The 11,448-nt window shown below is 44.6% G+C and overlaps 1 protein-coding gene across 4 annotated transcripts in view; it reads left to right on the forward strand.

Moving 5' to 3' along the window:
• Window positions 1–11,437, forward strand: part of DHX32 (DEAH-box helicase 32 (putative)) — a 53,694-nt gene extending 42,257 nt beyond the window's left edge. For all 4 annotated transcript variants that reach the window (XM_076009712.1, XM_012781374.3, XM_076009713.1 and 1 more), the window contains exons 8-12: window positions 5,816–6,007; window positions 6,946–7,095; window positions 8,757–8,944; window positions 9,841–10,022; window positions 11,081–11,437. In XM_076009712.1, coding sequence (XP_075865827.1) covers window positions 5,816–6,007; window positions 6,946–7,095; window positions 8,757–8,944; window positions 9,841–10,022; window positions 11,081–11,252 — 884 coding nt within the window. In that variant the 3' untranslated portion in view covers window positions 11,253–11,437. The remainder of the gene's footprint in view (window positions 1–5,815; window positions 6,008–6,945; window positions 7,096–8,756; window positions 8,945–9,840; window positions 10,023–11,080) is intronic.
• Window positions 11,438–11,448: the final 11 nt, after the last annotated feature.

Genomic DNA, 11,448 nt, shown 5'->3' on the forward strand with positions numbered 1-11,448 from the left:
ACTAGGTTACAGGCTATTAATTGAATTCCCTTGATCTGGACCTCTTTTTTAAAAAATCAGTTTTGTTTTTTTTCTTCTTGGCTGCCTGAAGATTGACCTCCATTCTGAATGACAGTCACTGTCCATCTGGTCAGGAAGCTCTGGACCAACTGACCACTTCGGTGGAAACAGATGGTCTGAGACTGCTGGTACCCTGGAAGGCAGTGGTACCTAGATAGGAATTTGGAGAAAACCTAGCCTGAATGTACCAGACTAGACCAGATGCCATCCTTATATTTGGGTGCAGGACTCATTTTGGTGGTTCCACGATGGTGGTGGTTCTATCCACGATTATTTGGGTTATGGAAAGAACAACGAACCCAAACACAAATTGCGAGGCGTGGCATGTTCAACGAGACAAAGGCCTCAAGAAAACAGGGGAAAGCTCAGGAAGAGAATAAAGTCAGGGCCACAGAGGCCCGTGTTGGCAGCAGCGAGCAGAGGCGGTGAGATTCTGCAGCAACGTCATCTGTGTTGATGGTGCAGCTCTTTCACCAGACGATTCTTAAATCCATCGATCAGGACTTTCTGGAATAGTACCTACCACACTTGATAGAAGTCCAGTGTGTGAGTGTCCAAAGAAATATACGTGCTTGTTTGTAAATCACTGGAAACTCAAGATTTTGCTTAGGAACTTATGAAACAGTGTTAAGATGGAACAGTCTGGGCTGAGAGGAGGCGGGGGGGGGGGGGGGCAGCTGCTGGGGGCACTCACGTGCGGCCCTCCTGGCTCCGCGCAGCTCCTGAGGCTCCGTGGTTGCAGGCGGGGCTGGTGCTGTCGGTTGCTGCCCAGACAGCCCGGAGAGTTGAGCGCATGTTCCAGCACCGCACTGGCAGGTGGCCACAGTCTAGGTCTGTACATTAACTGTTACCCGTTTAAGGCCACACAAATGTATTGTTATATTCAGAGGGAGGCGGCGAAAACAGAGAGGCGAGCATGCTAAGACAAGACAACTTTCCAGCGCCGGATCTTAGAGCAATGAAGTAAATGAGGCTACAGAAAGTGCAAACAATACCTGCTGGAGGCTTTAGAAGGCACCCAATGGAAGGACTTTTAGCTACCGATGCCCTTTGGGCTTTTCATGGTCTGGTGACCGAGTGGTTTTCCATCCAAGCCATTATGTTTCCGAGGAAAGGGGGGACGCAGTTGACAATTAAGCTGGGACAAGATTTACTGATGTCAGCCCCTGGAAACTCCCCACTTTCTCTTGGTCCAAATTCTAAAACTCCTAAGGAAGGGAGTCATTGATTCAATTTGGGAAGCTGCCAGCCTGAACCGGTCAACTGTGACTGGGGGTTCCTGGCAGTAATGGGGGGTAGCCACATGGTACAAAATCATGTTCCTGTAAGCACGTGAAATAGAGTGGAGGGACAGTCCTAGAAAAGGGGACAGTTAGGAGGTAAAATTGCATTTCCAGTATGACAGGATTATTGATTTCTATGTAGGTCTCCCGCATGAGACCTACTCCAGAAGGGCCAGGATTGAGACTGTCCCATTTGTGCACCTGCCCAGGGCCAGGCAAACGCCTTGAGCCTTATCCTTCTAGGGAAATAAGTTCACCAACTAGTAGCAAACATAGAATCCTTTAATTATGTATATGTAAAAATCATTCATCATGTGGTCACTTTAAAGCCCATACTTTTTTCCTGATTTTTCCAGGTTTTCTGGTATTGCCAGTTCCATACCATCTAAAACACATAACAGCTTTTGTTTAAAGATGGTTCTCTACAGTGGCATGGGGGCGGGGACAGCCTTCAGCTAGCCACCACTATGAGAACCTGGGGCCAGCCTTCTTGGCTGTAAGAACAGTTACTGGGGATGGGGGACCATGTGTAATTTGGGAAGTGGCAGAACTTTTACAATGCTCTCATTCTTGCAAACACTGATTAAAGGTGTGCCTTGTAGAAGGCTTATAGTCTTCCCAAGAATGTGAGCAAAGGCAGTCTTGCATGGGAGATAAACTTGGCTTCCTTCTTCTTCCGTGTTTAATCCTTTCTGAGGCCTGGGCTTGGGGGAGTGAGTTTCTTGCTGGGAGGGAAGAAAGGTTCGGGAGGTGCCCTTGGCTGTCTATGATCTGGCTGTGTTTCCTTCCATGTCATGGGCAGGAGTGGACCTGGGGTGTGAGAGGTCTCCGGGCACAGCTAAGCTTAGAGGAGCTGGGCCACCACCGCCTCATGCTACTGATGGATGGCACTGGGGGTACACTGGGCACGGCTGTTATCCGAGAGCCCTGGCTAGGGCAGGGCTGGACACAAAAGGATCTTGTTTCTCTTCAGTTCACCATGGGGGCCACTTCTATCTCTAAAATCTTTTCCAACTCTCATGCCTTAGATTGAGCTTTAATCCTATGCACTATTGGGAAGAAAGGGGGTTAAGGAGTATGGCAGAAGGAAAGGAACCAACCTTGGCTTTGGAGACTGCCTACCAAGAGACTCCCTGCCCTATACTGCTCCTGAAAATACTTGTCCACTCCAGGCAAGAGAAGGCATGATGCTCCACTAAATATATTCCCAGGAATAATTGTAGACGGAAACTTTTACCTGTGGAAAAGTACATGTAAGCATATTTGCACAAACTTGCATAATGCCAACTACCTCCAGTGGAAAGTCGGTGTTTCTGAGCCATTTTGGTCAAGTTAGGCAGAAAGTAGGGCAGAGAGTTTTATAGCAGAGAAGACCTTGCCGGAGGAAACCTGCTGGGCACCTGAGTAGACAGACTTCCTGGAAAGGGGAGAGGGCCAACCTAGGACTCCTGTCGGTTTACATCTGAAATGTTGGCATACAGTTTAAGAATGTAGGAAACATGCTGTGTGAGGCTGTCAGTCCTGGAAACGACACAGCGGAGCCTTGGACTCCTCACTGACCTGTGCTCTTGCTCAGAGTTAGCACCGGGTCGGCCCCTCCTCTGCTGTTGCAATTGCTCTGTCCTCTTTGTAACCAGTCTTTCTGCTGATACCATGGAAGGAAAATACATATACATTTTGGAGCTGGGCATTAGGGTTCCCATGGAAAAAGGACACATGGAACAGTGACTACTGTGGCTACAGCCCTTCAAGTTACTCTGAGCAATGGTGGCAGGGGAGGTGCGTGACCTTGCAGTGAGCTATTCTACAGGGAGCCCGGCTGCCATTGGCAAGAAATCTTAATAACAATGATGCTGGGCTCATCTCGAAGTTGCCTTCAGAATAAAGCAGTCAGATTTTGTACCGCTGTAAAGAAGAGGCCTCACGCTAAAACATTTATACTCCGTTTGTTAGCATTATTTACCACAGATTACACTTAAGCAGCACTGCCATAAAGAACCCTCATCGAAACCCTTCTGCTTTTTAGCTAAGACAATTTTATAGGCCACACTGGGGAGACATCTTAAAACGCAGAGTGTAATATTAGCAACTCCTATTCAGTTACTTATTAACATTCCTTCAGCTGGGTAACCTGCATTCATTAACTCATTCTTTCTAATATAATAAAACCCCAAGAACATCTTCTCCCTTTCTGTTGTTAGGACCAGGAACAGAATCGTGAAGTCATTTCTGTTACTAACACTGTGTGCAGCCAACTCAACTCCAGGGCATAAAAATGAGTAGTGGGTACCCTTTGGGGACAGAGCCTGGCTGCCAAGCCAGATGCTTATAGGACAATTGCCAAAGATCCTGTAACTTATAATGCTGCAGCTTTGCTGATTTATAGAAACTGGTTTCTAAAAAGCTTGCAGTAATTAAGTTTGTACTTCCAACCTCTTCCTGCTCTGTTTAATTTAAGATGCTTATTTCTGATGCTGCTTCTTGCACCTTCTCTGGCAGATCAGCTGTTACTTTTCATTTCATGCCTCACTGGTGGAACTCTTGAACTTTTTTCTAAATAGCCCATCTGTTTCCTTCCCAGGATTGTAACTTCTCAAGGTCTCATCTCTGCTAATATGGTTAGTTCAAGGGTTCCCAAGAATGAACAAGTAGGATACTAGTGCTCTATGCCAGCACCCAGGCAGGACAGAGGGGTCAAAAACCAGGACAGGAATATCTCTGGGAAGCCACAATCTTCTGCTCAGTCTTAAATCTTGATGGCAAAAATCAGAAACAATAGGGACATTCAATGTATTTTCTCGCAGGTAAAGATTAAAATCTTCCAGTGGATGTCTGGGCTCTCTGCAGATTTTCCTTGGGTAGTCCTTGCCGCCCCTCAGTCCCTAACAATTATTCTTCCCAGAACTGGTCTTTTGCTTGCAATGGATGTGTCAGAGGTTGAAATCATACCGTTCCCTGCTCTGCTCTCATCCCGCAGCAGGACTGGAGGTGTGGCGAACTGCATCTCAGCATCCGCTTCCCAGTCCACAGTAGTGGCTCCTCCTAAAGCTTTCCAGTTGTCCTAACAGAAATGGAGGACTTTTACCACATCCAAGTTTGAAACTGGGCTTTTGAGTTACTCATTGTGCCTGAAATTTTGACGAATAGCTTAATGGTCAAGGTTTGGACAACAAATAAGATTTTATAATTTGCTACTTTAAATTCCCATATGCAGACAGGTTAAATCGTTTCTTAGGTCCCCAGAGCCTTCACCTCCCACTCACCTTGCACATATTGAAATTGAGACAAATGGAAGCAATCCGGTGGCTCTCATAAACCCTTCAGTTTGAGGCAGAACAACATAGCAGCTTCACATGATGTGATTTGCTTCTTTGTGTGGTCTTTGTTGCTATACCAAGTACCAGGCAAGTGGAAAATACATATATCTATTTAAATATAATCTTACTCCTCAAAGGCAAAGAGAATAGATTGCTTTAAATAAATGGATTTTTAAAAATTTTTGGTGGAGGTTAAGCATATATAGTAAAAACCATTATCATTATTATGTAAGCTTAAAAGAGAAATAAAGGGATGGAGGTAATCAGTTTGCTGTCTTTATTTGCACTGGCAAATAACTATTTTAACATCTTTGTCTTCTATGTCTATCATCTTGAGTTCTGGATTACTTTTGATTAATTTTTCTCTTCCTTATGTAATGTATTTTCCTGCTGTTCATGCCTCATGATTTTTTTATTGGATGCTAGACATTGTACATTTTACCTTGTTGGGCACTGAATACTTTTGTATTCCTATAAGTATCCTTGAGCTTTGTCCCGGGATGCAAGACATCCTTTGAGGTCCTGCTTTGTAGAGTTGTCAAGTGGTCCTAGAGCAGTGCTCATCTAGGGGTAGTTATTCCCTTCTGTGTTTTCTACCCAGTGCCCCACGAATCGAGGTTGTCCATTCTGGCTGGTGGGAACAGGTACTACCCTATATCCTGTGTGAGCACCAGGTACTGTTCCTTGTAATCCTCTCACATGGCTCTTTCTGTGGCTGGAGGTAGTTCCTTATACACAGGTGCTAATCAGTGCTCTGCTGCCTGGTCAAGGAAGCTCTCTCAGATGCCCAGAGTTCTTTCTCTGTATAACCCTCTTAGATACTTTGACCTTCAAGCTCTGGCCACCTTACTCTCTCTGGACCCTAAGCCCCATCTTCATACTGCAAGGAGTCTGGCAGGTTCCACCTGGGTCCCCCTCCCCGCATCACAGCCTGGAAACTCATTCAAAGCATTACCTGGGCAAGCAGAGGGCTCACCTTGCTGGTTTCCCCCCTCGGGCATCACTGTCCTTCCCTGACTGGTGTTTGGTGTCTTGCAAACTGTTGTTTCACATATTTTGTCCACTGTTTGCTTGTTCCATGCAAGAAGGAAAATCCAGTACCTGTTACTTCATCTCAGCTATATGAGACTTTTTGATTTTTTTTTTCTTTCCTAGCACCAGAAAGTTTGATGCAGGCATTGGAAGACTTAGATTACCTGGCAGCACTGGATAATGATGGAAATCTTTCTGAATTTGGAATCATCATGTCAGAGTTTCCTCTTGATCCACAACTCTCAAAGTCTATCTTAGCATCCTGTGAATTTGACTGTGTGGATGAAATGCTAACAATCGCTGCCATGGTAACAGGTACTCCTTAATGACTATTCTTTTGTATTGCAAATCTGCACCAGGTACAGATTTAAATGAGAGTCATTTGAAATTATATGTGAAGGAATATGTAGCAGAGACAGTGATCAATTCATTTAACCTTTTGAAATGATAGTGAAATATTTTAATAGATTCAAAAGGAAAAATATTATCTTAATGTGAAAAAGTCTAACTCCAAATTCAGTGAATTTCTTAATCAGACATGTGAAAACATACCAAGTTTGCTTTTGCTGAAGTAATCAGTGCAGATCAAGAAAAAGTGTCACTAGATGATGCAGAGGGGAGGGTCACTAGTATTTGTAGAAATGCTCCTGTTTCGATTCTCTGAATAAAACAGGTGATGATGTGTGCTTGGTTTTTATTTCCTACCAGCTTCATTCATCCTGGCTAGTCTGTTTTAATCTAACACTAGCAGAACAGACCAAATGCTGTGCTGTGTCAGAACCACAGCTGTTTTTTGTTTTTGTTTTTGAGACAGGATCTGTGTTGTGCTTATCATCATAGCCCACTGCAACCTCAAAACTCCTGGCCTCAAGCAACTTTCCAGCCTCAGCCTCCGAAAGTCCTAGGATTTCTGGCCGGAGCTGCCACACCTAGCCTAGAACCACAGTTCTAATCCTCTTCCTCTGTCTGGGCATCTGAACATATCAGGTTCTCCCTGCTCCCACTGGAACACAAGCAGGGTAATAATGGTATTAAGTAGACCTTAGAAAAGCAAACAAACACAAAAAAAGTAGAGAGAGAATTAGAATGATATCTCTAAATTTCTTTGGTTTCTAAGTAAACAAGAATAACATATTTACTCAGAGAATCAAAGCGGGAGCATTTCCACAAATACTAGTGACCCTCCTCCCCTCTGCATGCTAAGATGAAATGCCTCCATTATTGCTGACCATGTGACCTTTTGTATTTTAAAGCTCCAAATTGCTTTTCACATCTGCCACATGGAACTGAGGAAGCTGCCTTGACCTGTTGGAAGACGTTTTTACATCCTGAAGGAGATCACTTTACCCTCATCAACATTTATAAGGCCTACCAAGACACAACTCAGAATTCTACCACTGAGCGTAAGTGAATGCTCCTGATTCTTGGAAACTGCCTACCAACTCCACCAGCCTTTCCCCAGATAAGTCTGAGTTCTTATGAGTTACCCACTAAACACCCTCCTTCTCTAGCCTCGCTGGCCACTTGAATGCAGTGGCACTTGAGGCCCTAAATGCACCCAGAGGCCCCTGCTTAGTAGACACTGTCTCTTCCTGCTCCCTCGGAGCTCTGGTGTGCCGCAGCAGCATGCCTGTATTTCTAGAGCTCCCACACTCTGCGCAGCCAGCCTTCGGAGCGAGATCGCTTGGGGCATGGTGTCAGGGGAACACAGAGGCTTGCACAACTCGGGTCTGGGAAGACAAGGAACAGTCATCTCGGGGTGCCCACTGTGTCAGGGTTGTGCCGTGTGTCTCCCGCGTCAGAGCACATTCACTGCCCACGTGGAGAGAGGCTGGGGAGCTCCGGACACTAGAGAAGAACCGGCTGTGCTGAGGGGGACAGGTAGAGGAAAGTGGAGGGCAGAGAGGAAAATGGCAGAGTGGCACATGTGAAAGCACGGAGGCAAAGTCCTTTGTGTGCCTGAAGGACAGGGGGTAGGTTAACTGTCATAGGCAGGTAGGTACCCAGTGAGAAGTGAAGTGGAAGCTCCTATGTGAACAGTTGCAGACAAGAGGACGTCCGAGGGCAGACCGGGCAAAGCAGGCTGGCAGAGGCTGGAGCTGCGAGCCAGCGAGGAGTTCCCTTCCTAAAAGAAGGATTTTTTTCTCACCCTTGTTTTCCATGAAGCATCTTTTACCTTCTCTGCTCTAAAAGATGGTGTGAAAAATACTTGAAGTCATGAGAAAACTATGACAGCAATTTGAAAGGCAGTAGAATCATATAAAGAACAGGGAGTTAGTGTTTCAAAGCTGAGAAAAAAAATTTTCAGGGGAGCCAGGAAGTACACAGGGAGTTTGGCAGTGTCTTTTGAGAGCAAGCAGGATGGGTGACACTGTGTGACCAAGTACATGCTCTCCTTGTGCCAAATAGGCCTGAGTGGACGGGACAGAGTAAACAAGGGTCTTCTGGCTACAGTGCCAAGGCCACGTGCATTCCCAGGTCTACCTTAAATAATTCCAGGTGGCAAGAAAGAATAACTTCAGACTAAACCAGGTGACTGAATTTTAATAGAAGAGCTGTAGCTAGGGTAGATAGATGAGCTTAAATGTAACATAATTAATTCCCAAGTCAGCCTAGTAGTAATCCTTTTCTTATCATTAAATAAGAGAGGAATGTATACTGTAGGTTTTTTTCCTTCCTAGTTTGATTAAATGCAGCCACATACATCCTTGCTGTATACACATGAGACAAAATGTAGATCTCAATCTTCTCTGCCCCTATGAGCTACAGATTAAAGGAACTAAACCTTCGATCAGCACTAGGAACAACTCGTTTCCAGTTTGCTGGATCAGGGACCCTCAGCAAGAGGTGTAGGTGTTACCAGTGGTACTGTCTCCCTTCCTGGCAGTGCCCAGGACAGCCGATCTCACAGCCACAGGAGACCCTCACTTATGTGAGTTATGTGGCCCCCTTTTTAGGAGAGGAGAGTGCATAGGGCTTAACAACAGCAACTTCCTGGCCTGGGCTCTTTTGAGCTTATGACAAATCATTTCTAAATGGCCTTGTATTCTTTTTTCCCTCCTAGACTGTGTTGAAAAGTGGTGCCATGATTACTTCCTCAACTGTTCTGCACTCAGGATGGCAGATGTCATCCGAGCTGAACTCTTAGAAATTATCAAGCGAATTGAGCTTCCCTACGCAGAGCCCGCTTTTGGCTCCAGGGAAAACACTCTGAACATAAAGAAAGCTCTTCTGTCTGGTTACTTTATGCAGGTAAGAAGGGGTAGGGTTGCCTTGGCACGGGTGTCCCTGAATTTCACATATTGAGGACATTCTGCCAGCAATCTCTCACTTAGAGTGATGGTTTTATTGATGTTAACTTTCAATAAAACTAAAAATCCATGTTATAAAAGATTTGATACATAAATATACTTCCCCTTAAGGGAATAAAGGGCCAGGCCAGAATATTGGAACTTTGTCCAAAAGGACAAAAGAGCTTTTTCATTACAGAAAGGAAGCTGAACATCAGAGTCCCTCATCTGACCTGTTTGCGAACAGCCCCATTTAACTGGTGGTGCTAATGCCCAACAAAGAGCAGCGCTGTCCCACCTGTTTCCTTCCCAGTGAAGGCTGACGTAGCTCCTTTAAATTAACACACATTGCAGAAATAGGCATGCTCTTCACAACACAGTATGAGAAATACTGGGGTATTCCCACAAAACAAACTCTAAAGTAGTCTTAATGGTGAAAAATGACATTTCAGCATGGGTGCCCTCATCTGTAAAGAAAAAGAAACGTTCCTATGTCACAAGGTTATTGTGAGCCAAGCACCAAATGTAAAGCACTTGACATTGGAGTATATATACCCTCCACAGTAGGGCAGGTAACATGCCAAGTTTTCATGACCAAAGCATTAACCTTCGGGCTGCACTCTTTGAGCACGGTGGCCTGCAAGTGTATAGTAAAGTTAACGTCATCACTTGTCTCAAGGTTTTGGTAAAACATGTTTACGGCTTAATTTCTACATTTGAAAACAGGAAATATGGGTGGCAAATTTCAGTTTTAACTACTCTGTATGAACTACTTTGAGATTTTTTTCAACAAATATTTTTGTGTATTGATCTCCATATTCATGCAAAATCTCTGTTCTTTAAAACTCTGCCTTGTAGATTGCTCGGGATGTTGACGGGTCAGGTAACTACTTGATGCTGACACATAAGCAAGTTGCTCAGCTGCATCCCCTGTCTAGTTACTCTGTCACCAAGAAGATGCCAGAGTGGGTCCTCTTCCACAAGTTCAGCATATCTGAGAACAATTACATCAGGATTACCTCTGAAATCTCCCCTGAACTGTGAGTTTAATGGAGAAAAAGGGAGTTTCTTTTGAATTCACACTTGTAGGAGTAAATGACAACTTTGGTTTTTATGCCATTTTCAGTTGGAAGACATTTATAATGGTATCAATCTTAATTTATGTCAAAAGTAAGGCAGGCCTCTATGAATTATTCCTAAGAGAAGTCCCCCGCCTGTGAGATTACAGCATAAAGAGAAAAGACAAAGTAGAAATAAACAAAGCAACATGTTTCTTTAAGAGGAACAGAATGCTACAGAGTACAGGTGGCAGGTGCACTGACCTTGAGGAGGAATGAGCTTAGCTGCCTCCCAAGAACAGATGAGCCACTGCAACTGGAGCTGTGGGGCAGGGGGAGGGAGGGACACTGAGGATGAAGAGACAGGCAGGCGCCAGAAGGTACAGGGCTTTGTGGGCTACATAAGAGTTTGGATTTTATCCCAAGTGCAGTATACAGCAGTCATTTAAGCAAGAGTAGCATCTTCTCTATACACTTTTAAAGATCACTGTGGCTGCCCAATGGAGACTGGAAAGAAGGGGCAATAGGGAGAATGGAGACTAGTCTCAGACTGCTGCAGACTCTGGGTCCATTTTGAAGGTGCCTCTACTGCTTGGGCAAAGTTATGTTCAAGACAGCAACCAATAACTCATAGGTGTCCAGCTCAAACAGCTGGATGTGGAGTGATACTAGTTAAGATGACAAAGAAGCAAAGATACTCCTTCTATTTCCCACCCAAAGCTCTCCATGCATGTGATCTGATGCCTCTCATATGGTGATGGGCCTTAGAAAAATTACTAGTTTCCCCCAAAGGTTACTAGAGGGCAGCACTTCCACTGTGTGGTGTTAACACCAGAGAGGCCAACTCATACTAGAAACGCAATCAGACTGGTTGCATGAAAGCCAGAAAATATTTATTTTACAAAGACAGATGGAGATACTGAGGAGTTAAATACCAGTTCTACAAGCAGATTCTCCAGGGCTGGGAGGGGCCCAGACAGAATGTTTGGTATCTTTCACCACCCTCCCCACCCCAAATCTAATTTTTTTGTCTCAAACAGATTTATGCAACTGGCACCACAATACTATTTCAGTAATCTGCCTTCTAGTGAAAGTAAGGATATTCTACAGCAAGTCATGGATCACCTATCCCCTATTTCAACCATGAATAAGGAACAGACGATGTGTGAGAAGTGCCCTGAGACTACTGAACAGAGATGCACTATACAGTGACCCCCACCAAACACAAGGTGCAATAGTGTCCCAGAGTCAGCCAACAGCCGACCCACTGGAGTGATGATGTGCAGGTATTTAACGCAAAGATGGATATCACACCCCACAAAACAGTCTTGAAAAAAAATAACACTTTGTGTATTATTTTAAAATAAAAAATAGAAGTTTTTATTGAGTTCTTTAAATTACTACTCCA

This window comes from Microcebus murinus, chromosome 14 (genome assembly GCF_040939455.1).
Source record: "Microcebus murinus isolate Inina chromosome 14, M.murinus_Inina_mat1.0, whole genome shotgun sequence".
NCBI classification, from domain to species: Eukaryota; Metazoa; Chordata; class Mammalia; order Primates; family Cheirogaleidae; genus Microcebus; species Microcebus murinus.